The sequence below is a fragment of the Nilaparvata lugens genome, chromosome 2 (genome assembly GCF_014356525.2).
Source record: "Nilaparvata lugens isolate BPH chromosome 2, ASM1435652v1, whole genome shotgun sequence".
Classification (NCBI taxonomy): Eukaryota; Metazoa; Arthropoda; class Insecta; order Hemiptera; family Delphacidae; genus Nilaparvata; species Nilaparvata lugens.
Window position 1 is genome coordinate 92,105,799 of NC_052505.1, and position 22,248 is coordinate 92,128,046.

At 34.6% G+C, this 22,248-nt stretch overlaps 1 protein-coding gene across 2 annotated transcripts in view; it reads right to left on the reverse strand.

Moving 5' to 3' along the window:
• LOC111061043 (semaphorin-1A) overlaps positions 1 to 22,248 on the reverse strand; it is a 530,166-nt gene that overhangs the window by 453,244 nt on the left and 54,674 nt on the right. For both annotated transcript variants that reach the window (XM_039422103.1, XM_039422102.1), the window contains exon 4: positions 4,450 to 4,554. In XM_039422103.1, coding sequence (XP_039278037.1) covers positions 4,450 to 4,554 — 105 coding nt within the window. The remainder of the gene's footprint in view (positions 1 to 4,449; positions 4,555 to 22,248) is intronic.

Consider the following 22,248-nt stretch of genomic DNA (forward strand, 5'->3'; position numbering starts at 1 on the left):
ACCGTATTCATTAGCGTTGTTCTAAAGTCGGTATTTTCCTGCTGCTATTTCATTACGTATTTGCCTTACCTCGTATTTTCATCACCACTTCTTCTTCTTACTCTTCATCTTGTCCTTCTTCTACTTCTATTGTGTTTTATTATTATACTTGTCCCTGTTACTCTTGTTTTTGTTGTTATTCATCATCTCTTGCTCCTCCACCTCCTACTCCTCCTCCTCCTCCTCCTCCTCCTCCTCCTCCTCCTCCTCCTTCTTCTTCTTCTTCTTCTCTTCTTCTTCTTCTTCTTCTTCTTCTTCTTCTTCTTCTTCTTCTTCTTTTTCAGTTAAAGTGTTGAAAGTTGATAGTGTTGGAAGTTCGGCTCAGAAACTGATAAATGGAGTCAAAAACAGGAACCAAAAATCTTCGCGTCATAGAGATATATTATTCTGTTTGTGACAACTGCAGCTTCAGATTCCTCCCTTATTTGGATATTTCTGTCACATGATATAACTATATATCCCCAGTGCTGCTACAGAGAATTCCATATCTTAGTAGCTCTGATATACAGGGATTTATCTGAATAAATCCTATTACATTAAGCGAGCAATTTCTGTATTTATATATCTGGTTATTTATATATCTGGTTATTTTTGTATCTGGTTATTTATGTTTTACGGATCTTGAAAACAGCTCTAATGATTTTCACGAAATTTGGAACATAGTAGGTTTATGATATAAAGATTCGATTGCACTAGGTCTCATTCTTTGGAAAACTCGCTGAACGACATTAGAAGGATAATTCATCCTTGGAAAACAGATGATAATTTCGTCGTCTCTCGATAACAGAAGATGCGTGTGCCTGTGTGGGAGAGAGACAGAATTATTTCCAGCTGTGCAATCATAATCAATCAGCGAGAAATTTTATCTAGCTACACAATTTAATCGATTTGATCAACATAATCTGATTTTGAATGAGAAAGACTGAGAATAATTACCACAATATCAACTTCTCAACTACACAAAAAAAAATCTGATTTGTTGACATGACATGATAATCCTCCTAAACTAGAGTATATCATAATTTTCAAAGTTGATCATTATTTGACAATTTAAAGTGATTAGTGAGTGTTATTTTGTTATTCAATTTGGTTTGTATATGATCTAAATTATAAATTCTTTGTTTTCAAATGTTTGAACAGAAAATTGAACCTGAATTCAAGTGTATGCAACATAACCTACTTTCTGGACTATTTATAGTGTATAAATTAAAATTCCGGAAAGAAACAGTTTTGGGCTGTGCCTGTTAGTACTTCCTCAATCATTTTAAAGAATTGTGTTCGGTTTATCAAAAGTCAATAAATAAATAACGAGCGAAGCTCGGTGCCCCGATATTATATTCTAAACAAACGATCAAATAAACAACCAACAAAATAGAATAAACCAGATGAAATTAATCCATGACTAATTATTAAACACAAAGAACCTATATATCCCTAATAACTACAAGTGAAAATCCCACTAATTACTAAACCTATATGGCTAACTGATGAATAAGCCACCAAAACCCTTAAATCAGACTGTAATAAACAAAAAAATAGCTATATATCTCCAAATATATTATATTCTATACAGCAGGTTGACATTAACTATCTCCAAATATAATATATTCTATACAACTTGTTCGAAAGTAACTATATATCTACAGTGCAGCTACAGAGAATCCTATTTTGGTAGAGAGTTAGTGGGGAGGATATTTTTAATATTCTTCCCAAAGAATGAACATTGATATGTCCAAAGCTCCGCCAATTTATGTAGATGCATAACAATATGATTATTATCTATAGTTATTATATTACAAATTGCTTTTTCATATAATATACAGTTCAATAGTTATTTTCTTAGTCTATATTATGTAAATTCATCTATAACTTTGCTGTATTGTAAGCTATTGTATACAAGTGTATAAGCCAGTATATATTGTAATCTACATAAATAAAGTACTCAATCAATCAATCAATCAATCAATATCTTGGTAGCTCTGATATATAACTATATATCTCCAAATACATATTCTATACATATATTTGACAGTAGCTATGTATTTCCAAATATATTATATTCTATACAGCAGGTTGACATTAACTATCTCCAAATATAATATATTCTATACAACCTGTTCGAAAGTAACTATATATCTACAGTGCAGCTACAGAGAATCCTATATCTTGGTAGCTGTGATATATAACTATATATCTCCAAATACATATTCTATACATATATATGAAAGTAGCTATATATTTCCAAATATATTATATTCTACATAACAGGTTGACATCAACTACATATCTCCAAATATATTATATTCTATATAACAGCTTGACATCAACTATATATTTCTCCAAATATATATATTCTATACAAAAGGGTGACAGCTAGGTTTTTAGGTAGGGGTAAGAGGAGTAGTTGGTAGGTATAGTATGGAGAGTAGTTGAAAGAAGGGGGGGCGGAGAATGTAAACTGTCACTTCTAGCGGGAGCGGTGTATCAATTCAGATGCATCCAAATGGAAAACACTGCATCCACATTCTCTCTGATACACAATGTCAACAAATATATTCAGATTCACGTCAAACTGTCACCATTCCTCATACACATAACATTATGCTTTCCATTCCACCGATGCTGACGTGAGTCTCAATAACTGTAGAGACTAGTGCAAAGGAAACATCTCAGATATCAATGTAAACTTTGTAAACTGCTGTACACATATTTGTCTTACCGTAGGACTTGAGGTGTTTTGCAGGTTTGTTTGTGAATGGAATTCGTGAATCCACGTGTAGATTTGGAAATTGAGATATATTGGAGTTATTATTTGATGTACAATGATAATTAAACGGGGATTTGATTAGAATTTGAACTAATGCAATTTTTTATAGATTTCTGTTGATGTAAAATATTTGACTTCTGGTACTGTGCAGAGATATAGTGGTATTCATCCATGTGTAGATTTAAAAATTTATACAGAGTGAGTCATATGTATGGGAACCCTTCAATAAGTTGGGGATGCTTCACAGAGACAAGTTCTCACAGAGACAAGTAGTGTTTTTAAACGATATTAGTGTCACAGAGACAAGTTTTACAGGAGCAAGTATTTTTATAAATGGCAGTCTCTCAGGAACAAGTTCCCACAGAGACAAGCAGTTTCATAGAGACAAGGTCCCCGTCCAAAGTAGTAGCGCTATAATGCAGTCTCACCGAAGCAAGTTCCCACTGGAACAAGGTGTTTCACAGAAGCAAGGTCAGTGTCATAGAGACAAGGTAGCGAATGTAGGAAGAAGTTAGGCGTGTTGCCCATCTGAACTTGGAGGCACTCCATTATTTGTTCTAGTAAATGAATGGTTGCTGTTTTTTAATCAGCAGGTAATGATTATGATTAAAGGTTTATCATATAAGATAGGGATGGGTTGGTAAATAAGTTGAATGCTGTTGTAGATATAATACTGTAACTTTCAGGATAAGTTACTGGTCAAATACTCTACCTTTTGATGCACAACTGAATTTCAACCCCTCATAAGGGGGTGACTTAGGGGTTGTAGCTCAATATTTTAGATGTAAACACCCATTGTGTGGTACATCATTTAAAAGGCCTTTTCAAAACGAGAAAATTGACATCAATAAAAATGTTCTATGATACTTGTATCCAAAATGGCGGCTGATTGAAGTTTTAGTTTTTAAAGAAATGAAGGGTTGTAACTCGAATACTTTGAATGTAAACACCTATTGTGTAATAATAATTTTGAAGGCCTTTTCAAAACGAGAAAAATGACATAAAAAATGTTCTATGATACTTTCATCCAAAATGGCGGCTGATTAAAGTTTTAGTTTTTAAAGAAATGAGGGGTTGTAACTCGAATATTTTGAATGTAAACACCCCTTGTGTAATAAAAATTTTAAAGGCATTTTCAAAACGAGAAAGTTGACATCAATAAAAATTTTCTGTGATACTTTTATCAAAAATGGCGGCTGATTGAACTTTATCAATTATTTCTTTAAAAACTAAAACTTCAATCAACCGCCGTTTTGGATAAAAGTATCATAGAAATTTTTTTTATGTCATTTTTCTCGTTTTGAAAAGGCCTTTGAAATGATGTACCAAACAATGGATGATTAAATTTAAAATATTCGAATTACAACCCCTAAGTCACCCCCTTATGAGGGGTTGAAATTCAGTTGTGCATCAAAAGGTTGAGTATTTGACCAATAACTTATCCTGAAAGTTACAGTATTATATCCACATGAGTCTCCAATTTATTGAGGGGCTCCCATACATATGACTCACTCGGTATAATATATTAGCATTTTCATTTAATTTACAATAATTGAATATTAAACAGAAATCCAAATTATTAATTCAATATTCAATCATGTCAATAGAACATTAATAGAAATCAGATATTGATATCCACCTACCGTTCAAACTCATGGAGTCGTATTGTTCAGTCTGTAGGGGTTCCCTGTAGATAATTGGATCCATACCAGAGAAATCAGCCACTGTTCCCGTGTACAGAACATCGTCTGCAACAAACAAAAAGCTTGTTGTTATCGAATTGGGAAGTTTAGGTTAGAAGTTCTATCCTACTATGAAAATCGAATTTGAATAGTTTATAATATATATCTTATCTGTATTTCAATCATCCAAATAAAATGATAGTATCTTATTGCAGAATACTTTATTCAATTCTAGAAGCATAAACTGGTTCCGTTTCATAAACTATTTGTAAAACGTTCAGCACCATGGATATGCCCAAGTAGTTCCGAAATTATCCACCAGGTTTTGTGATAAACGAATTACTATGAGGTTTGAGGTTAGATTCTATTATACTCTGAAAATTGAATTTGAATAGTTTATAATATCTTATTTGTATTTCATTCATCCAAATAGAATGATAGTACCTTATTGCAAAATACTTTATTCAATTCTAGAAGCATAAACTGATTCCGTTTCATAAACTATTTTGTAATCACGTTCACATCAAATCAGAATCAGCTGACTTCAAGGCTATTTTACAGCCCTAGGGCCGAAAAACTTTTACCGGCCTGGTCGGAAAACAATCATTTTCGGCCTCCATATGACGCACGAAAACCAGCTCATTACATTCAAGTGGGCGAAAATATAATTCCTATACGTCCTAATTGAAGTATTCACATTCAGCCCGGACGAGCGAGTATGAATAATCCCATTTGAAATCATGGAAATTATATTGTCACTGTTGTCTGCGAATCCAGCTTTATTCTTCAACCTCAAACAAAGATACCCCTTGAAAGAATTCCAATATCTTTCCCACGTTTCATTTTTCGGGAATAATAATTTATTCATGACATGCACTGTCCGTTGTCCCTGTCTTTCTCATTGGATTATCAGCCTAATCGATTTTGAGGGGGATATTCCATTGCAAACATACGTGGGACCCTCAGGCCTACCTGTCAATTAGGGTGTCCCGAGTTCTTTGTTAGAATGTAGTTAGCCAGTTAGCCGTAAGAGAGCGCTGGGTGACTTCACTCTTTTCTCTATCACCTATAGGAAAAGAGATTAAGAGAGAAAGAGAGAGAGAGAGAGAGAGAGAGAGAGAGAGAGAGAGAGAGCGAGCGCAACTCAGATAGAAGAGACTGTAACAGAGAGAGAATGAGCGAGAGAGAGAGAGAGAGAGTAATTCAGATAGAAGTGAGTGTAAAAGAGAGAGAAAGATGGAGAGAGAGAGAGAGCTGCGATAGGTTTGAGAGAAGAATTGAATTGTATAATTGTCTCTATTAAGAACTGAGTTGGGACTCTAGGGCCTCTTTGCCACACAACCCTTAAAGGAGAAATAGAGAGGGAGAGAGAGGAGTTGAGAGAGAGAGAACTGCGACAGGTTTGAGAAAGAGAGAGTGATGAGATAAGAATTGAGTAGAGACTCTAGGTCCTCTTTGCCACACAATCCTTAAAGGAGAAATAGAGAGGGAGAGAGAAGGGTAGAGAGTGAAAGAAGAGAGAGAGAGAGAACTGCGACAGGTTTAAAAGAGAGAGAGAGAGAGTGATGAGATAAGAATTGAATTGTATAATTGTCTCTATTAAGAGCTGAGTTGGGACTCTAGGGCCTCTTTGCCACACAACCCTTAAAGGAAAAATAGAGAGGGAGAGAGGGGAGTTGAGAGAGAAAGTGATAGGAGTGAGGTGACAAAAGAGTGAGACTACTACCTCTTGCCTAATTGAATCTCAGGTATATGAAGTTACATGCTGAGTCCCGGTCCTAATATAATTGTTTTTCTCAGCTTTCTCTTATCTGGTTGGAGAGAGAGAGGAGGGTGTGATAGTGTGAGAGACTACAGAGAGAGAGAGAGTGAATGTGTGATGGTACGAGACACTAAAAATAACAAGAGAAGTCTTAGAATCAAATCTTGTAAATCAAGTAAAACAGAGAATAAGAGTGGTTCATACAGTAAGAGAATAGAGAGACCAATAATGCGAGAGAAGAGAATGAGGTTGGACAGAATTACTATGAGATAGGGAATTTAGAATGAGAGATAGATATTAGATTAGATTTCCTTATTTATGTATGTTACAATATTTACTGGCTTATACACTAATTCACATTAAATGAAGGTAATGCTAATTATTCAACGAATTATACAAAGTATAGAGAATTAATCAATAAGAATAAAGAATAAATGCAATTAGAATAACAATAATATAAAATTGTAATGTAACTTCATAAATCGGCAGTGTTTCAAAAAATAATAATTGTCGATTCTCTAAGAAGGATATAAAATAATATCCTCCCCATCAACACACGATCGGGAAATAGAGAAATAGACAGCGAGAGCGTGAGAGAGTAAAAAGAAAGACAAATCTGAACAAACTAGTAAAACATTTAAATCAAGTGGAATAGAGATGAAGTGGGATTTATAGTGATAGTGGAGCAGGGGCATTGATAATGAGAGAGAAAGAGATCATGCGAGTGAGAGAGAGTAAAAGAGATAGAGGGAAAGAGTGGGAGAGAGAGAGTGAAACATAACTTTGAGAGAGAAAAAAGTCATAGAAAAAATCAGTCATGTAAATAGGGAACAGAAAAGAATTATAGAATAGAGAAACAAGGGAACAATAGTAAGAGAGAATAACTGGAGTGGAAAATAGAATAAGAAAGAGTGATTGATTGCCTCCAGAGATTGATTGATTGATTGAGTACTTTATTTATGTAGATTACAATATATACTGGCTTATACACTTATATACAATAGCTTACAATACAGCAAAATTATAGATGAATTTACATAATATAGACTAAGAAAATAATTATTGAACTGTATATGATATGAAAAAGCAATTTGTAATATAATAACTATAGATAATAATCATATTGTTATGCATCTACATTAATTGGCGGAGCTTTGGACAAATCAATGTCCATTTTTCGGTAAGAATATTAAAAATATCCTCCCCACTAACTCTCTACCAAAACGTTAATTTCGTTATTTAAACTAAGGATTTATTTATTAATGGAAATATTGTAAGAGTTTTAATCAATATGAATATTAAAGAGAAAAAAAAAACAAAAATTGATAAAGTAAAATAATTATATAGGTAGATAAGATCAAATAATTGATTAATAAAATGAAGTAGGCTGAAAGTAGATCAGGGTTATCAACTTTCAGTAATATACAGCAGTATGCAGTGGATAATTGAAATAAAATGAGTTTATATAATATATATTATGGTGCGGTATTTGACTCGCCTCATATATGTAGAGAGATTTGCCAAATCATGTAGTGCTGTATCCAAATGCCTCACGTTGGGCCGGCAAATCATGTGGTGCGTTTTTTAACGGCTTTACACATGTAGAGTGAATCTTGTACTGAGTCAATGGTGTAGCGGCTATAAATTTTGTAATTGCGTGCGTGGACGCTGAATGTACACCAGACTGATTGATTCACTACAAGATTCAATACAATTGTCGGAATCGCGGGAGGCCTAAACGCTCGCTCACCCTTGATTCTTCTAATGACAAATTGTATAGTGATGAAATTTTATAAGCAGTGTAGCGATCGCTAAACACTGAAGACGGATACCTTAAAATTATTACCTGTGAGGAATGAGCATACAAAATCATACAGGTCGAGCAAAAATCCCGATGTAGATAATTTACGGGACTGCGTCTCTAATAAGTTCTGAAGGATTAAAATACGGTATTTGGACCAAATATCGTTCAGAATATACTTCGAGAACAGAGTCTTGTCGGGTTTTAAGCTCTATTGTAGGAATTTATATGATCTCCGGCTGCATCTGCTGTACAATTGATGTGTTCGCTCCTAAGTCGAGGTAGGTAACAGATAAAAGCTGATATATGAGCAGGTAAGGACAAAGAATAAATATCTCGATCTGACCCCACTCGCTACATCCACTTAGACCTGTTCCAATATCCAGCTTAATTCAATTATTCCAATGATCGCATTCGATCAGTTCTTGATGATATAGAACGTATCAGACACAATAATTGACAGGCTTAAGAAATAATCGAACTCAGAAAGCGAATCAACAAAACTGAAATATATTACAATAAAATATGTAATCATACAGTGCAGATTCAGAATTTGTTTTACAGGATGATAATAATTTAGCATTAACAGAATAGTTAAAAATTTTCTTGTGCTTGCATGATACCATGCGTGATTCGACAGAATTTACGATTGATAAAATTGAACAGTTTTGAAAAAATAGTGAAAAAAAATGAATTATAAAATATTTTTAAAAATGCTCGGGGTCGTGGTTCAGGCAGCGGAGGATAGCTAATCAACTACAAATTCTTATAAATTAAATATGAATAAATTCTAGGCTCTTAAATGCTAAAGCGCTTGTCGGCGTGGCCAATAATTTAACGAAGAAAAAATTTATGTTTCTGCACTGAAATATTTTCGAAGCGTAGATTGGGGCCCCTTTTAAAACTTATAACTCACGTGAATTTCCTTGGCGGTCGTGGTTTTCTTCTTTAGATCAAAAATCGTTTGATCGGCGGCAATCCAGGCTTCAGTTTCGCACGTGGGGAATTTTAGTTTAAATATCTCCTTCACCGAATTAATTAAGGGATAATTTACTTTAAACTTCTAATTTATCGATTGATGAAAACAGAAATTTACAAATAACAAATAAATTGGCCTAAAATATCGGCTCACAAATAGAACATTTAAAATCGAACAAGAAATTTTCACAAATAGGTCTTGGTAACTATAAAAGAGATCTGCACGGTGAGGATTTCAAAAGGGAAGTGCTGTCCTTTCTCTAAGCTTCTTGGCTAGACCTTGCTTCTCAGAATCTCGATGTAATAATTTGCATAAAATTTGCCATTGGTAGAACGCTTGTGACGTAAACATGACGTCAGTGGCAAGCAGTAGAATACAATTCCTTTAATTACAATAATATTTAATTATGTAATTCTTAAAACTGCTTAATCTTCTGGACATAGTTCCTCTCATACAATGTACATGTGCTGGCGTAAATGATAAGACAGGGTTGTTGTCTGATAATAGATTAACATGTGTTGCTTTCAAACGATCACCTTCTTGGTGCTATTTCTATGCACTATGATTGGCTTAGGATTGCCAAAGAGATTTAATTACCATGTGGTTCGGTTGAATTAAATCATTAATAAATTAATATTCTTATACAATTTTTATTAGGTTTGAGATTGTTATAATTAATTTCTGCCGTTTTATCAATAATATAATTTCATGCTATGACCTATTTAGTTACAATAAGACCTGACATATAATAAAATTTCTTAAATAATAAATAATTTCAACGATAATACATACATTTTATTTTTATTTTGAAATTCTTGATCCTTTATTGATAGTTTTATAATTTTTAGGAATGATATTTTACCTTGCATGAAAACCGGCATGACATTTGACAATACTTTGAATCAGTCAGCTGCGTTCGAACTGTTTTAAAAAACATCTGATCGATAGTAAACAAAGTGTAACCTCAAAATCAGTGAGTGATTCATAAACAATTTGTGCTTTATTTGCAAAATAATTACAATTTATTGAATAATTTCCTAGAAAATATTCGGTACAGAACGGTACTCTTATCTAATATACAGTTACTGATAAGTAAGCTTTATCGCTCGGTCGCTAACTATTCCTTTAGCAAATTCTTTCATTTTAAAAAGGGAATCACAATTTTTCTCTCCTTTCATGGGGTCTATTTGAAAGATTCATCACAATATATATAAATATATATATATACAATTCGTTCTATAACATGGTTTAAAGGTTTATATTGGTGGAATGGGTGAGGGATGGTTGTCATGTGATCGTTCTAGGGCGTTCTAGATCGTTCTAGAGAGAGAGGGAGAGAAGAGTGAGAGATAACTAGAGAAGTCATAGACTGAATCAAATAATGTAAATCGAGTGGCATAGATAAAAGAAAGGAATTGATAGTGTAGATAACATTATCGAGAAGGAGAGGAGAAATACTGGAGTAGAATAGAAATGAGAGAATAGAAGGAAAAGAGAATGAAAGAGAGAATTGAGAGCACGAAGCTGTCTAGCTTGAAGCAGACTGACGGATACTACCCTTGAGAGATTTGGTCCGCAACTTACATGGCCAATATCACTCTAATTCTACACACCTCCCCCCCCCCCAAGCACTTATGCCACACCCAGTATAACCCCCTCACCACCCTCTCAAACCCTCAGCACCACCCCCCCTCACAATACCCAAACACACGGCTGTCCGTTTCCATGGATAGTATAAAACAGTTGTAAATTAAAAATATTATTCTTTATATGAATAGATATCTACGAAGAACACACTACAGTTTAAGAGAAACATCCATAACGTTTTCAGCTGCTAGATCTAGACTGTTGGTTTGCGATAGACAACTCAGTTTCATAGCCAATAGATTGGTTAACTACATTCCAACTAAATTCATTCAAAGTAGAATAACAAAAAAGTTGATCAAAGAAATTGATGAATGGATAATATCCAATTCGTCACTATTAAATATTTTCTAGGTGTGCATCAGTTTTTAACTTCTACCGTAAATGAATTACATTGTCCCCGAATCCATATTCCCTTCCTTCACATTTCCGTTATGCATGGCACGTTACCCTCAGTAAATTATTATATTATCATATTCTCCATTGTCAATCAATAATAATTTTTTCATCAATGTATTGTCGTTTTTTTTCATTTCATCCCTTTTTGTTTTTTCTCTGTTTTTGGTCATTCCATCTCATTATTTCTCTTTTTGAGCATTCTTTTCCATTATCTTCATTGAGCTTTATCATAATCACAAATAATAAAATATTCCTATTATTAAGATGCACTAGATAAGTTTATTTGCAACTTACCTGCGCTCAGGCTTATGCCTTAGCAGGTTTTTTTTCCTGTATTGTATTAAGTGTATTATTTTGTATACAATAATGCATAATAGTATGTTATTATTCAATTGTATTTTTGTCTTGAAAATGGAAAATAAATTTGATTCGATTTGAGTATACAAAGTGTTCTGAAAAGAGGTGCCCATAAGTCAGGGAGTGATTCCTCTAATCAAAAGAAGAAAAAGAGTTCTCATCAACATAGATCCGAAATGCTTGGTTACCAAGTTATACAGTGAAATAGAGAAGACCGATAATTGGATCAAAATATTGACAGAATTGAACTCTAGTGATGGAACATGATAAAATGAGATTTAAAAAGAAATAACAAACTATGGTAACTGTATCTATATATATAAAAGCGAAAATGCACTCACTCACTGACTGACTTAACTGACTGACTGCCTCACTCACTCGCAGAACTAAAAATCTACCGGACCAAAAACGTTCAAATTTGGTAGGTATGTTCAGTTGGCCCTTTAGAGGCGCACTAAGAAATCTTTTGGCAATATTTTAACTCTAAAGGGTGGTTTTTAAGGGTTTAAAGTTCGTCTTTTAGCATGTATATTCTTCTTATTCTTTTAATTATAATTGAAAAATGTCCATACCATATCTTTTAATCTAGAGAGAGTACCTCTTCGAAACAGTTGTTAACTGGTAACTAGATTTATAATTTTGTCAGGTTGGCATTAAGTTGAGTTGACTTTGTTAGGTTGGCACCAAGTTGAAGATTGAAATGCATTTATCGCGGAAAAATTGATTGGGCACTGCTACTCCAAACTGCTACTTCCTGGGAATATTATATTACTAGCCGTCAGGCTCGCTTCGCTCGCCATATCCGTTTAGCCAGACGTTTAGTCTGGACCCCCGACTGGATCGTCCTAACATATGATAAAAATGCTCAAATGAAAAATGCAGGCGAGCGAAGCGGGTCCAGACTAAACGTCTGGCTAAACGGATATGGCGAGCGAAGCGAGCCTGACGGCTAGTAATATAATATTTCCAGGAAGTAGCAGTTTGGAGTAGCAGTGCCCAATCAATTTTTCCGCGATAAATGCATTTCAATCTTCAACTTGCTAGTTATCATAAAGCTGTATTTATCATATCATACAGGGTGAAAGATTTCGTTTGAATTTCAGTTCCCCTGCCGAAACGAAGCCCTACGAGTATTTGTTGGCTGTTAATTGTAGCTGTAATTGTTGGTACAATGTAGCGTACTTTATGAAAAATAAACTGAAAAATTGAATAAAACCGTTGACCTGTTAGTAGCTACAGTAATTAATTTTAAGATATGTGACGAGATACACGAAACTTGGTCCCGAAAAACAAGTTCCTTCAAGGTTTGAAGTAGATTTACTATGTTAAATGTCATAAATGTTCACACATTTGTGAGTATAATATATCCTTAAAGAATGGTCACATGATATATTCTCAAAAAATAGCCCACAATATTATGGAAAATAACATTTACACATTTGAGAGGATAATATATACTTGAAGAATAGACCACATTTATGGCAAATAATATTTCCGTATTTGTGGCAAATAATATTTTCACATTTGTGGCGAATGATATCTAACCTAAAAGTTGAAAACACCTGTGTTATGATAAGCAGGGAATCCCAAACATCCAGCAGTATGGTTATGTTGTGTCTCGGAACATTTTCTCCAGGAAAAGTAATTTTCTTGTCCTAAATTGCCGATTTGGTTTGAATGGAGTCATTGCAATACACGAACAGGTGTTAGGGAAAGCTTTTCCAGCACGAAACCCTTTCTATGTTTTTCCTCTTTCCACGACGTTGTAGTAATCTCGGTGTTTCTTTGTATCTGTTATCGTCTTCTATTTTTGTCAATGTTCTTTCTTCACTGTCAATTCTTGTACTTTATTCCTTTTTTATCTCCGATTTCGGTAGAGAGTTAGTGGGAAGGATACTTGGAATATTCTTTCCGAAGAATGGACATTGATATGTCCAAAGCTCCGACAATTTATGTAGATGCATAACAATATTATTATCTATTTTATCTAAAGTTATTCAAATTACTGTTTTTCATATCTTATATAGCTCAATAATTATCTTCTTAATTTATATTTTGTAAATCCATCTATAATTTTGCTGTATTGTAAGCTATTGTATATAAGTGTATAAGCCAGTGTATATATTGTAATCTACATAAATAAAGTACTCAATCAATCAATTTCCATCTTTCTGTAGCATTCCTATGCTTTTAGAACGGTTGTTGTCTTGTAAAGAGATGAAACAAATGCGAAATGCCATTCTTATGAGCTATGGACAACGGACCATCTTCTATTTTCTCTCATTTTACTTTTATTCTCTCAAAGTACTCAATCAATCAATCGATTTTGCAGAGGATGATGCTCAAAAAAGAGCGAGGCTTGTGCGTGGCTAGCGATATAGTTGATTGGGTCCTCATTTTATGTTGGATTAGAGAGTGTAGTACAGTAATTGCATTCAAATGTGGAGTAACTATTGGAGAAACAACAATTGAAAATGAACTACAAATTTAATGCTCCACCCAAAATGGGCGTGTTACGTCTCAGCCAATCACAGCGTCCCATTCTTCCAGCCAACTACCAATCGTAATGCTCCATTCTTATTAAAACCACTACAACGTGTTTGAATCTTCATTCTACGGAGTCTAATGATTGTGTAACAATCAGAAAAAGTTTCTCGAATTTTTAGTAAACATTTAGTTGACATTATTAGTTGATTATATCAACTAACTTCCAGTCGTTTCGTTCATAATGGATATCCATTAAGATTGATACTGGTTTTGAATCATCTTAAAAAAAACAAACAGAATTTAGCAAACTATACATAATTCACTTGCTTTAACCTCCTCTATTCAGTGATAAATATGATTATAATCTCATACAATTGCTTAAATTTATGGCTAAAGTGCACGTCCAGTGCCAACATACCTGTCATCAAATTTTTGGTTGGGATCGATTTAGTATGTTATTTTGAGCACAAAATCACAAAAATTAAACGGCGCTCACTATTGTTTTTAAAATAAACTAAGTTCAAAGTAGCAGAACTTTACATGCATTTAACCTATAAGTAGCAACCATACGTAGCTAAGGTTAGGAAAAGATGTAGGTTAGGAAAAGCTTTAGGTTGGGAAAAGCTTTATGTTAGGAAAGCTTAGGTTAGGAAAACTCAGATTAGGAATATCATAATTTGATGATTTAAATAATCAAAATGGCTGCTACTCATAGGTTAAATGCATGTAAAATTGTGCTACTTTGAACTTGATTTATTTAAAAAACAATAGTGAGCGCCGTTTAATTTTTGTGATTTTGTGCTCAAAATAACATACTAAATCGATCCCCAACCAAAAATTTGATAATAGGTATGTTGGCACTGGACGTGCACTTATACCAAATTTATTTGAAGGAGAATATTTAACAATTGGATAGCACAAATCTAGCATGTAACAGAACTCATAGTATTCTGAAACACATTATATTTAATATGTAGAATGTGATGGCAAATCATCCTTTGAAAGGCTCACCCTTTTTTGATGACACTTGAAGAGTATAAAAAAAGAGTGAGAAACTAATGGATAACTATTTTTCTGGTAGAGATTGAACATTTTAGATATGTAGAAAGTAATAACAAATTATCGGTGATGATTTCTTGATCCATTCCGAGCTGCTTTGTATTAGCACACTTTTCTATGTATTTGAACACGACATGCAGTCAATTATTAAGTAAATAATTAGAAACTTTTACTTACTGACTGGAGTACTTTCGATCGTCTAGCGATCATTTTCAACAGTGCAGACCGGAAATGTTTTGATGGTTAGGAAGATTTATGGTGTTTATTATGTGATCAAAAAGTTTGTTGGATTTGAAATTCAGCTGTTCATTTAGTATGTTGTTACTGTCTAGGATGATGGCTTTATAAATTTCAAACTGTTCTGCTGTATTTAATTCATGTCCATTTCTTTTAATTTTCAGTATTTTGAGGTTGGTATCTATGCTTGTGTAGGAGTGTCCGGTTTCATTTGAATGTGTTGCGTACCTAATAATATACTTAACTAGCCGTCAGGCTCGCTTCGCTCGCCATATCCGTCTAGCCAGGGGCTCCGCACCCTGGACCCCCGACTGGATCGTCCAAGAATGAGATCAGCAGGCTCGATTCGCTCGCCTGCATTTTCATTTGAGCATTTTATCATATGTTAGGACAATCCAGTCGGGGGTCCAGACTAAACGTCTGGCTAAACGGATATGGCGAGCGAAGCGAGCCTGACGGCTACAAAAAAATATTCCCAGGATTGAAGTAGCAGTGCCCAATCAATTTTTCCGCGATAAATGCATTCAATCTTCAATTGGTGTCAACCTAACAAAGTCAACTCAATTAATGCCAACCTGACAAAATTATTAATTAGTTCCCAGTTAACAACTGTTTCGAAGAGGTACTCTATCTAGATTATAGTTCTATAGTAACATATGATATGGAAATTTCAATTATAATTAAGAGATTGGGAGAAGAAGAATATACATGCTGAAAGACGAACTTTAAACCCTTAAAAACAACCGTTAGAGTTAAAATATTGCCAAAAGATTTCTTAGTAAACAACCGTTAGAGTTAAAATATTGCCAAAAGATTTCTTAGTGCGCCTCTAAAGGGCCAACTGAACATACCTACCAAATTTGAACGTTTTTGGTCCGGTAGATTTTTAGTTATGCGAGTGAGTGAGTGAGTGAGTCAGTCAGTCAGTCAGTCAGTGAGTGAGTGCCATTTCGCTTTTATATATATATATATATATATATAGATAATTGACTCCATGTCGTGTTCAAATACATAAAAAAGTGTGTTAACAAATTATCCTTTGTGAGGTACACATTTTTTCAATGACCCTTTGAAAGTATTATACTGGTAAGGAACTACAATTTTAATTATTGTAAGGATTTAATACTGTATTTTAATTGTAAGGATTCACAATTTTCTGGTAGCAATTGCACATACATTTTTGATCCCCAATATGAACAAAAAGAAAGGAATTAATGGCTAACTATTTCTCTGGTAGTGATTAACATTGTTATGACCCTCTTCATGAATATGTATGACAAATCATTGTTCAACCACAGATAATCAGACAATTCGAAATCTCCTTCACAAACCCACAATCAATATTGGTTCCTTGGAACAATGGTTTCTAAAAACATTGATTCCTGAAAACATTGGCTTCCTAAAAAGAGTGGATTCCTATTTTCTTCGTACAAACACACTTCAGATACGAGATACGTTCTGTCGCTAAATGTCCTGATAAGTTAACAAGCTGGTGGTTGAAACACGTAAGATGCGGTCGAGAAGGAGGATTATACGAAGGGATGAGGAGGTAGAAAAGAAGGGAAAGTAGAAGAAATAAGGAAGAATCACTTCCTGTAGCTGAATGTCCCCTGATAAGTTGGCAATTTGGTGGAGACAAGTGAGATGCGGTTGAAAAGGTGAAGGAGAGAGAGAGAAAGAGAGAGATAGAGAGGGAAAATGAAGGAGGGAGTGTGTAAGGAATAAGGAGGGGTATGAGAGGAGCGAGGAGGGGAGGAACAAGGAGGTGAACAAAGAAGGGAAATCGATGGAGGAATGGAAACAGAGAGAAAAAGAAGGAGGAAAGGTGTAAGGAATAAGGAGGAAAGAAGGAGGAGAGTGAGAGAAAATGGAAGGTGAAAAGGAGGAAAAGTGTGAGGAATAAAGAGGGAAATAGGAGGAGAGGAACAAGGAGGTGAACAAAGAAGAGAAATCGAGGGAGGGAATGGAAAATAGAGAGAGAAAAGGAAGGAAAGAAGGAGCAAAAGTGTAAGGAATAAGGAGGAAAGAAGGAGGAGAGAGAGGAATAAAGAGGGAATAGGAGGTACGAGGAGGAGAGGAACAAGAAGGTGAACAAAGAAGAGAAATCGAGGGAGGGAATGGAAATATAGAGAGAAAAAGAAGGAAAGATGGAGGAAAAGTGTAAGGAATAAGGATAGGAACAGTAGGAACTGGAAGGGGAAGAAAAAGGAGGTAAACAAGGAAGGAAAATCAAGGGAGGAAATGGAAAACGAATGTCTGGGACACTAGAGTCACCTGCAGGGCAGTGATACACGGTGGTCTCTGTTTTTAGGGTATTTTTAAGGGATGAAGGGACAGGTTTTAGGGGTAACTAAGGGACTCGGCAAGCCCTAAAGCTGTGAAGGGAAACAAGGGACGGCAGGAACCACTCCAGACTTGAGTGGCTAAGATGTGATTCCTTCTCACAAACAGGGAAAGTGTCCACAATCCCTATATGTACCTACTGTCTGGAGTGGATGGGAGATGTATGTTATATACCAGAATCGGAAGTATACATATAGTGAGGTTCATGTTAAAATGGCAGTTTTGATACCATTGTTGTTGGTATCCTTGTCTATCATTCGACAAAGCAGATAGCGCTATCCTTCTCCAGCTCCTCAATGTTGTCAGATTGGTTCTTATTGTGGAAGTAAAATAAATTAACAGAATATTCAATTCCAATTATCGAAAATTATTAAATCATTGAAGAATATATTTTCATGACGTATGAAACATATATTTGATCATCATCAATTCACAAATTCCAAATTTCTATTGTTTATATATTCTATCGATATTATATATATATATATTATATAATTAATATATAATATATTATATATATATATATATATAAATAAAGAGAAATGGCACTCACTCACTGACTGACTGACTGACTCACTCACTCACTCGCAGAACTGAAATCTACCGGACCAAAAACGTTCAAATTTGGTAGGTATGTACAGTTGGCCCGTAGATGCGCACTAAGAACGGATCTGGAAAAATTTCCAAAAATACGCCCAAAATCTGCATTTTCCAGCGTTTTTTTAGCGTTTTCTCAGCTTTATCGAGAACTAATGAACAGAAAATGTTCAAATTTAGTACAGAAGCTAAGCTAGGGTGTAATAATGTTGTGTTAGAAGGAATTTGAAATAATGCCAAAGATACGCCCAAAATTAGCGTTTTTCCAACGTTTCTCTCAGCTTTTCTGCGTTTTCTCACCTTTTTCAATAATTGATGGAAATATTTGAAAAAAATTCAGTACACAGGTTTAGCTGAGGTGGAAGAATTTTGTTCGCCAAAGATACGCCGATATAGTAACCAGCGTTTTTCTCAAATTTTCGAGATCAAATTGACATGAAACGTTCAAATTCAGTATGAGGTTCCGCTGAGGTCTACATGCAGGCGAGGGAAGCGGCCCGCTGATCTCATTTCTGGACTATCTAGACGGGGGTCCAGGAGGCGGAGCCCCCTGGCCAGACGGATACGGCGAGCGAAGCGAGCCTGACGGCTAGTTGTTTATATATTTTGTGAAATATTATAAGAAGTGATACCATAACCTTATGCAGAGTGTTCATCAATCAATATCTAAATTCGAAGGAGTAATAGTTTTGGATTAATTCTGTTAAATCCACATTAATATTATTATTCAATTAAAATTTAAGATCTAAGGGTCTTTTCGCCCCATTTTTAAATTTTAGCTTTTTACTTAAAAATAAATTTCACTTACTTGAAATAAATAAGTTTCTCTCCCAATCATTGTTTTGATTTTGTGCATGTGTGAATGAAATAAATAAATTACAACAAGAATGAACATCAGCTGTCATCCCTAGAAGGCAGTGGACACGGCAGAGAATCGACAACGCTGTTTTCATATCTTCCTCCACTACCATGATAACGTGGACCTCACTTTACGCTCGAGAACGAGTGAACGTGAGACCCTAATGCTCATAGACAGGTCCTACCGGTCTCATAGAGTGGCCATCTCATAGAGTAGAGAGATAGACTAGAGTGGCCAATCTCATAGAGTAAGGAGATAGAATAGAGTGGTCAGTAGGGTGTGACTCGAGGGATAGAAGGTCGCTGATAAGTTGTGTCTGTTCATTCTGCAGCGTACTAGATACAGTACGGCTAAAGAAAGTACAGCGATCCTACAAATGTTAGCTACTTCCCAGGGGACAAGATGTGAAAAGAGGGACCCTATCCGGCTGAAATTATTATCCAATCCCTCTAATGGAGCCAATGCAACGTGTAGGATCTGATTATTTCATCTTGTTACACTGTGTCAGGTGATACGTTCTCGAGTCGCTTCTTATAATACCGGATTGGAAAAATGTGTATGTTGTTATCCCTTGAGTAAAGTATTACATTTCTGGATTTCATTGTTAGAGCGGGAACCATTTTATTGTTAACCACATGTGTACTTCCATGCTTGAAATTCTATGGAATAATTATTGAAACATCTTCAGCTATTCAGGATAAATTAAGATACATAGATATATTGGGCCATATGAATAAGTTGAGCATTTGCTTATACTTCTAAAATATGGAGCATTTGCTTCATTTTCTATGAATAAACGTGAGCAAAACTTTTGCTCATGCTCATCAAAAAAATAGTTTGAGCATTTGCCCAAAGTAAAAGCTTATGCTCAAAAGTATGAATAAACTAGAGCATTTGCTCAATTTTGAAGCAAATGCTTCAAAAAGGGAGTCTAGCCTAGGGCAGCTTATCACCTTTTGCTCATAGTGAATGCTCAACTAATAATTATAATGGCTCAACTAATTCGTATGGGGAAGAGGAAACTATACCAGATACGATCACAACCAATAGTTGAGAACTATAAAACCTTTTTAGATTCAATCATGATACATATCACCATTATCCCTACAAAAGAATAAATACAAAAGCTACCTGTTATAAAGATAGCCATCACAAAATAGGAAATAGACATTAAGAAGATGAGAGTGTAGACGATTATAAGAAGGCTATTGATATTATAAGAATATGCTGAAGATTATATAGAAATGCCATTTTTTCACGCTATTATTTCAAAATTCTAAACTCAACTAACCTAAAACTCTATTCATAAATAGAAAACAGAGCAGACGACGCAAACACAGCGGTGCACCCTACTTGAATATTTAGCGCTTCCGTGAGCTATAAAAACAAAGTAGGGCTACAAAAGCGAATCAGCTGATAAAAAATCTTTAAAATACGTGAGCATTTGCTCCAGAGTTCAGGAGCATAAGGTAGAGCTTGTTCATGAAAAAATGAGCAAATGTTTTAGCTTCTACCTTTTGCTCATGAACAAACCCTTATGCTCCATGCTCTTGCTCATGAGCATTTGCTCTGGTTTTATTCATATGGGCCATTATCACTCACGTTTATTTAGCTGTCTAAAACCGTTTATTATCATAGAGGAAAGATAGCATATGAAGATATCCCATGGCGTAGGTAGTTCATGTTGCAGTTTTCAAACCGATTATTGTTTACTACTGTCCATTATTACCGTTTTGGCTGTGTGAGAGTGTGAGAACGGCACAGTTTAAGAGACTACCAGCATCACATAGTGGTGGAAATAATGGAAAGAGTGGTCGAAATCAGATGATTCTCTCGAACATCATTGTTTGTTAATTCTAACACTTTGGTGGTGGAACCAATCCGATATCTCTCACAATAACTGAATAACAAGCGATATAAAAAATCTGTCAATAATACCGCCATCTTGTATTTTTCAATGATGTCGTATTTTCAATGATATTTCGTTGTTTCCATAATCAATATTCTTATTCGTCTTGTTGTAACAAAGAGATGAGACCATTTGCAAGTCTCTATCTTGAAGTAGTCATGAAAAAATCGATTTTATATTTCTAGCTTGTTACCTCATGCGTATGGAAAAACGCACCAGAAATCATGCAGGGTTTTCTTAGGAGGGCGCTGGAGAACTCATTTTTTGACGTACAGCGCATGAAGATATATTGTTCAAAGTTGAAAAAACGCTCTACTTTTAGATTCAACATTTTTTGTATTCTCGCACAAAAAAAGTTATAATGGAATGAATTGAACAAATTTAGAGAAAAAGGTTTTTTGGGCTTTTGAAGGTTATAACTAAAAAAATATGCGTTTTAGAGGAAAAGTTTATAGAACAAAACTTGTAGAGAAAGATTTTCGTCTAGAAAAACGGTTGAATATCTTGAACGGTTATTGAAATACAAGCGATATAGCAAAACCTTGAAAATTTTAGCGGCCATCTTGTTTCCGATGTGTTGCCTGTGATTTCGACTTATCATCATCACGATCCTTATTATGCTAGACCTAACGAAGAAATTGAGACATCTTCCACGGCTGTTACTCAAAAATGACATCAAAAGACAGTTACTCAAAGACATTGTTCAAAAAATCAGGCTTTTGTGATCCATAAATTGAAATGTTTGTGATGATGAATGCTTCACTTCATTTGAAGAAAAATTCAATCATGACTCATGATGATTAATTTTTTATCGTTAGCGTTGATTTCCAGTTATTGTTCCAAATGACATTGTATTATGTAAATCGCGTTTTATTGAATCATGAATTATTCATGACATTTGCGTCCGGACTAAAATTCTAATCCATGGATTCAATAAAACGCGATTTACATAATACAATGTCATCTGGAACAATACTGGAAATCAACGCTAACGATAAAAGAATAATCATTCATGAGTCATGATTGAATTTTTGTGATGATTGAATGCTTCACTTCATTTTGAGAAAATTCAATCATGACTCATGAATGATTAATCGTCAGCGTTGATTTCCAGTTATTGTTCCTTCCAGATGACATTGTATTATGTAAATCGCGTTCTATTGAATCCATGAATTAGAATTTTATTCCGGGCGCAAATGTCATGAATAATTCATGGATCCAATAAAACGCGATTTACATAATACAATGTCATTTGGAACAATAACTGGAAATCAACGCTAACGATAAAAGAATTAATCATTCATGAGTCATGATTGAATTTTCCACT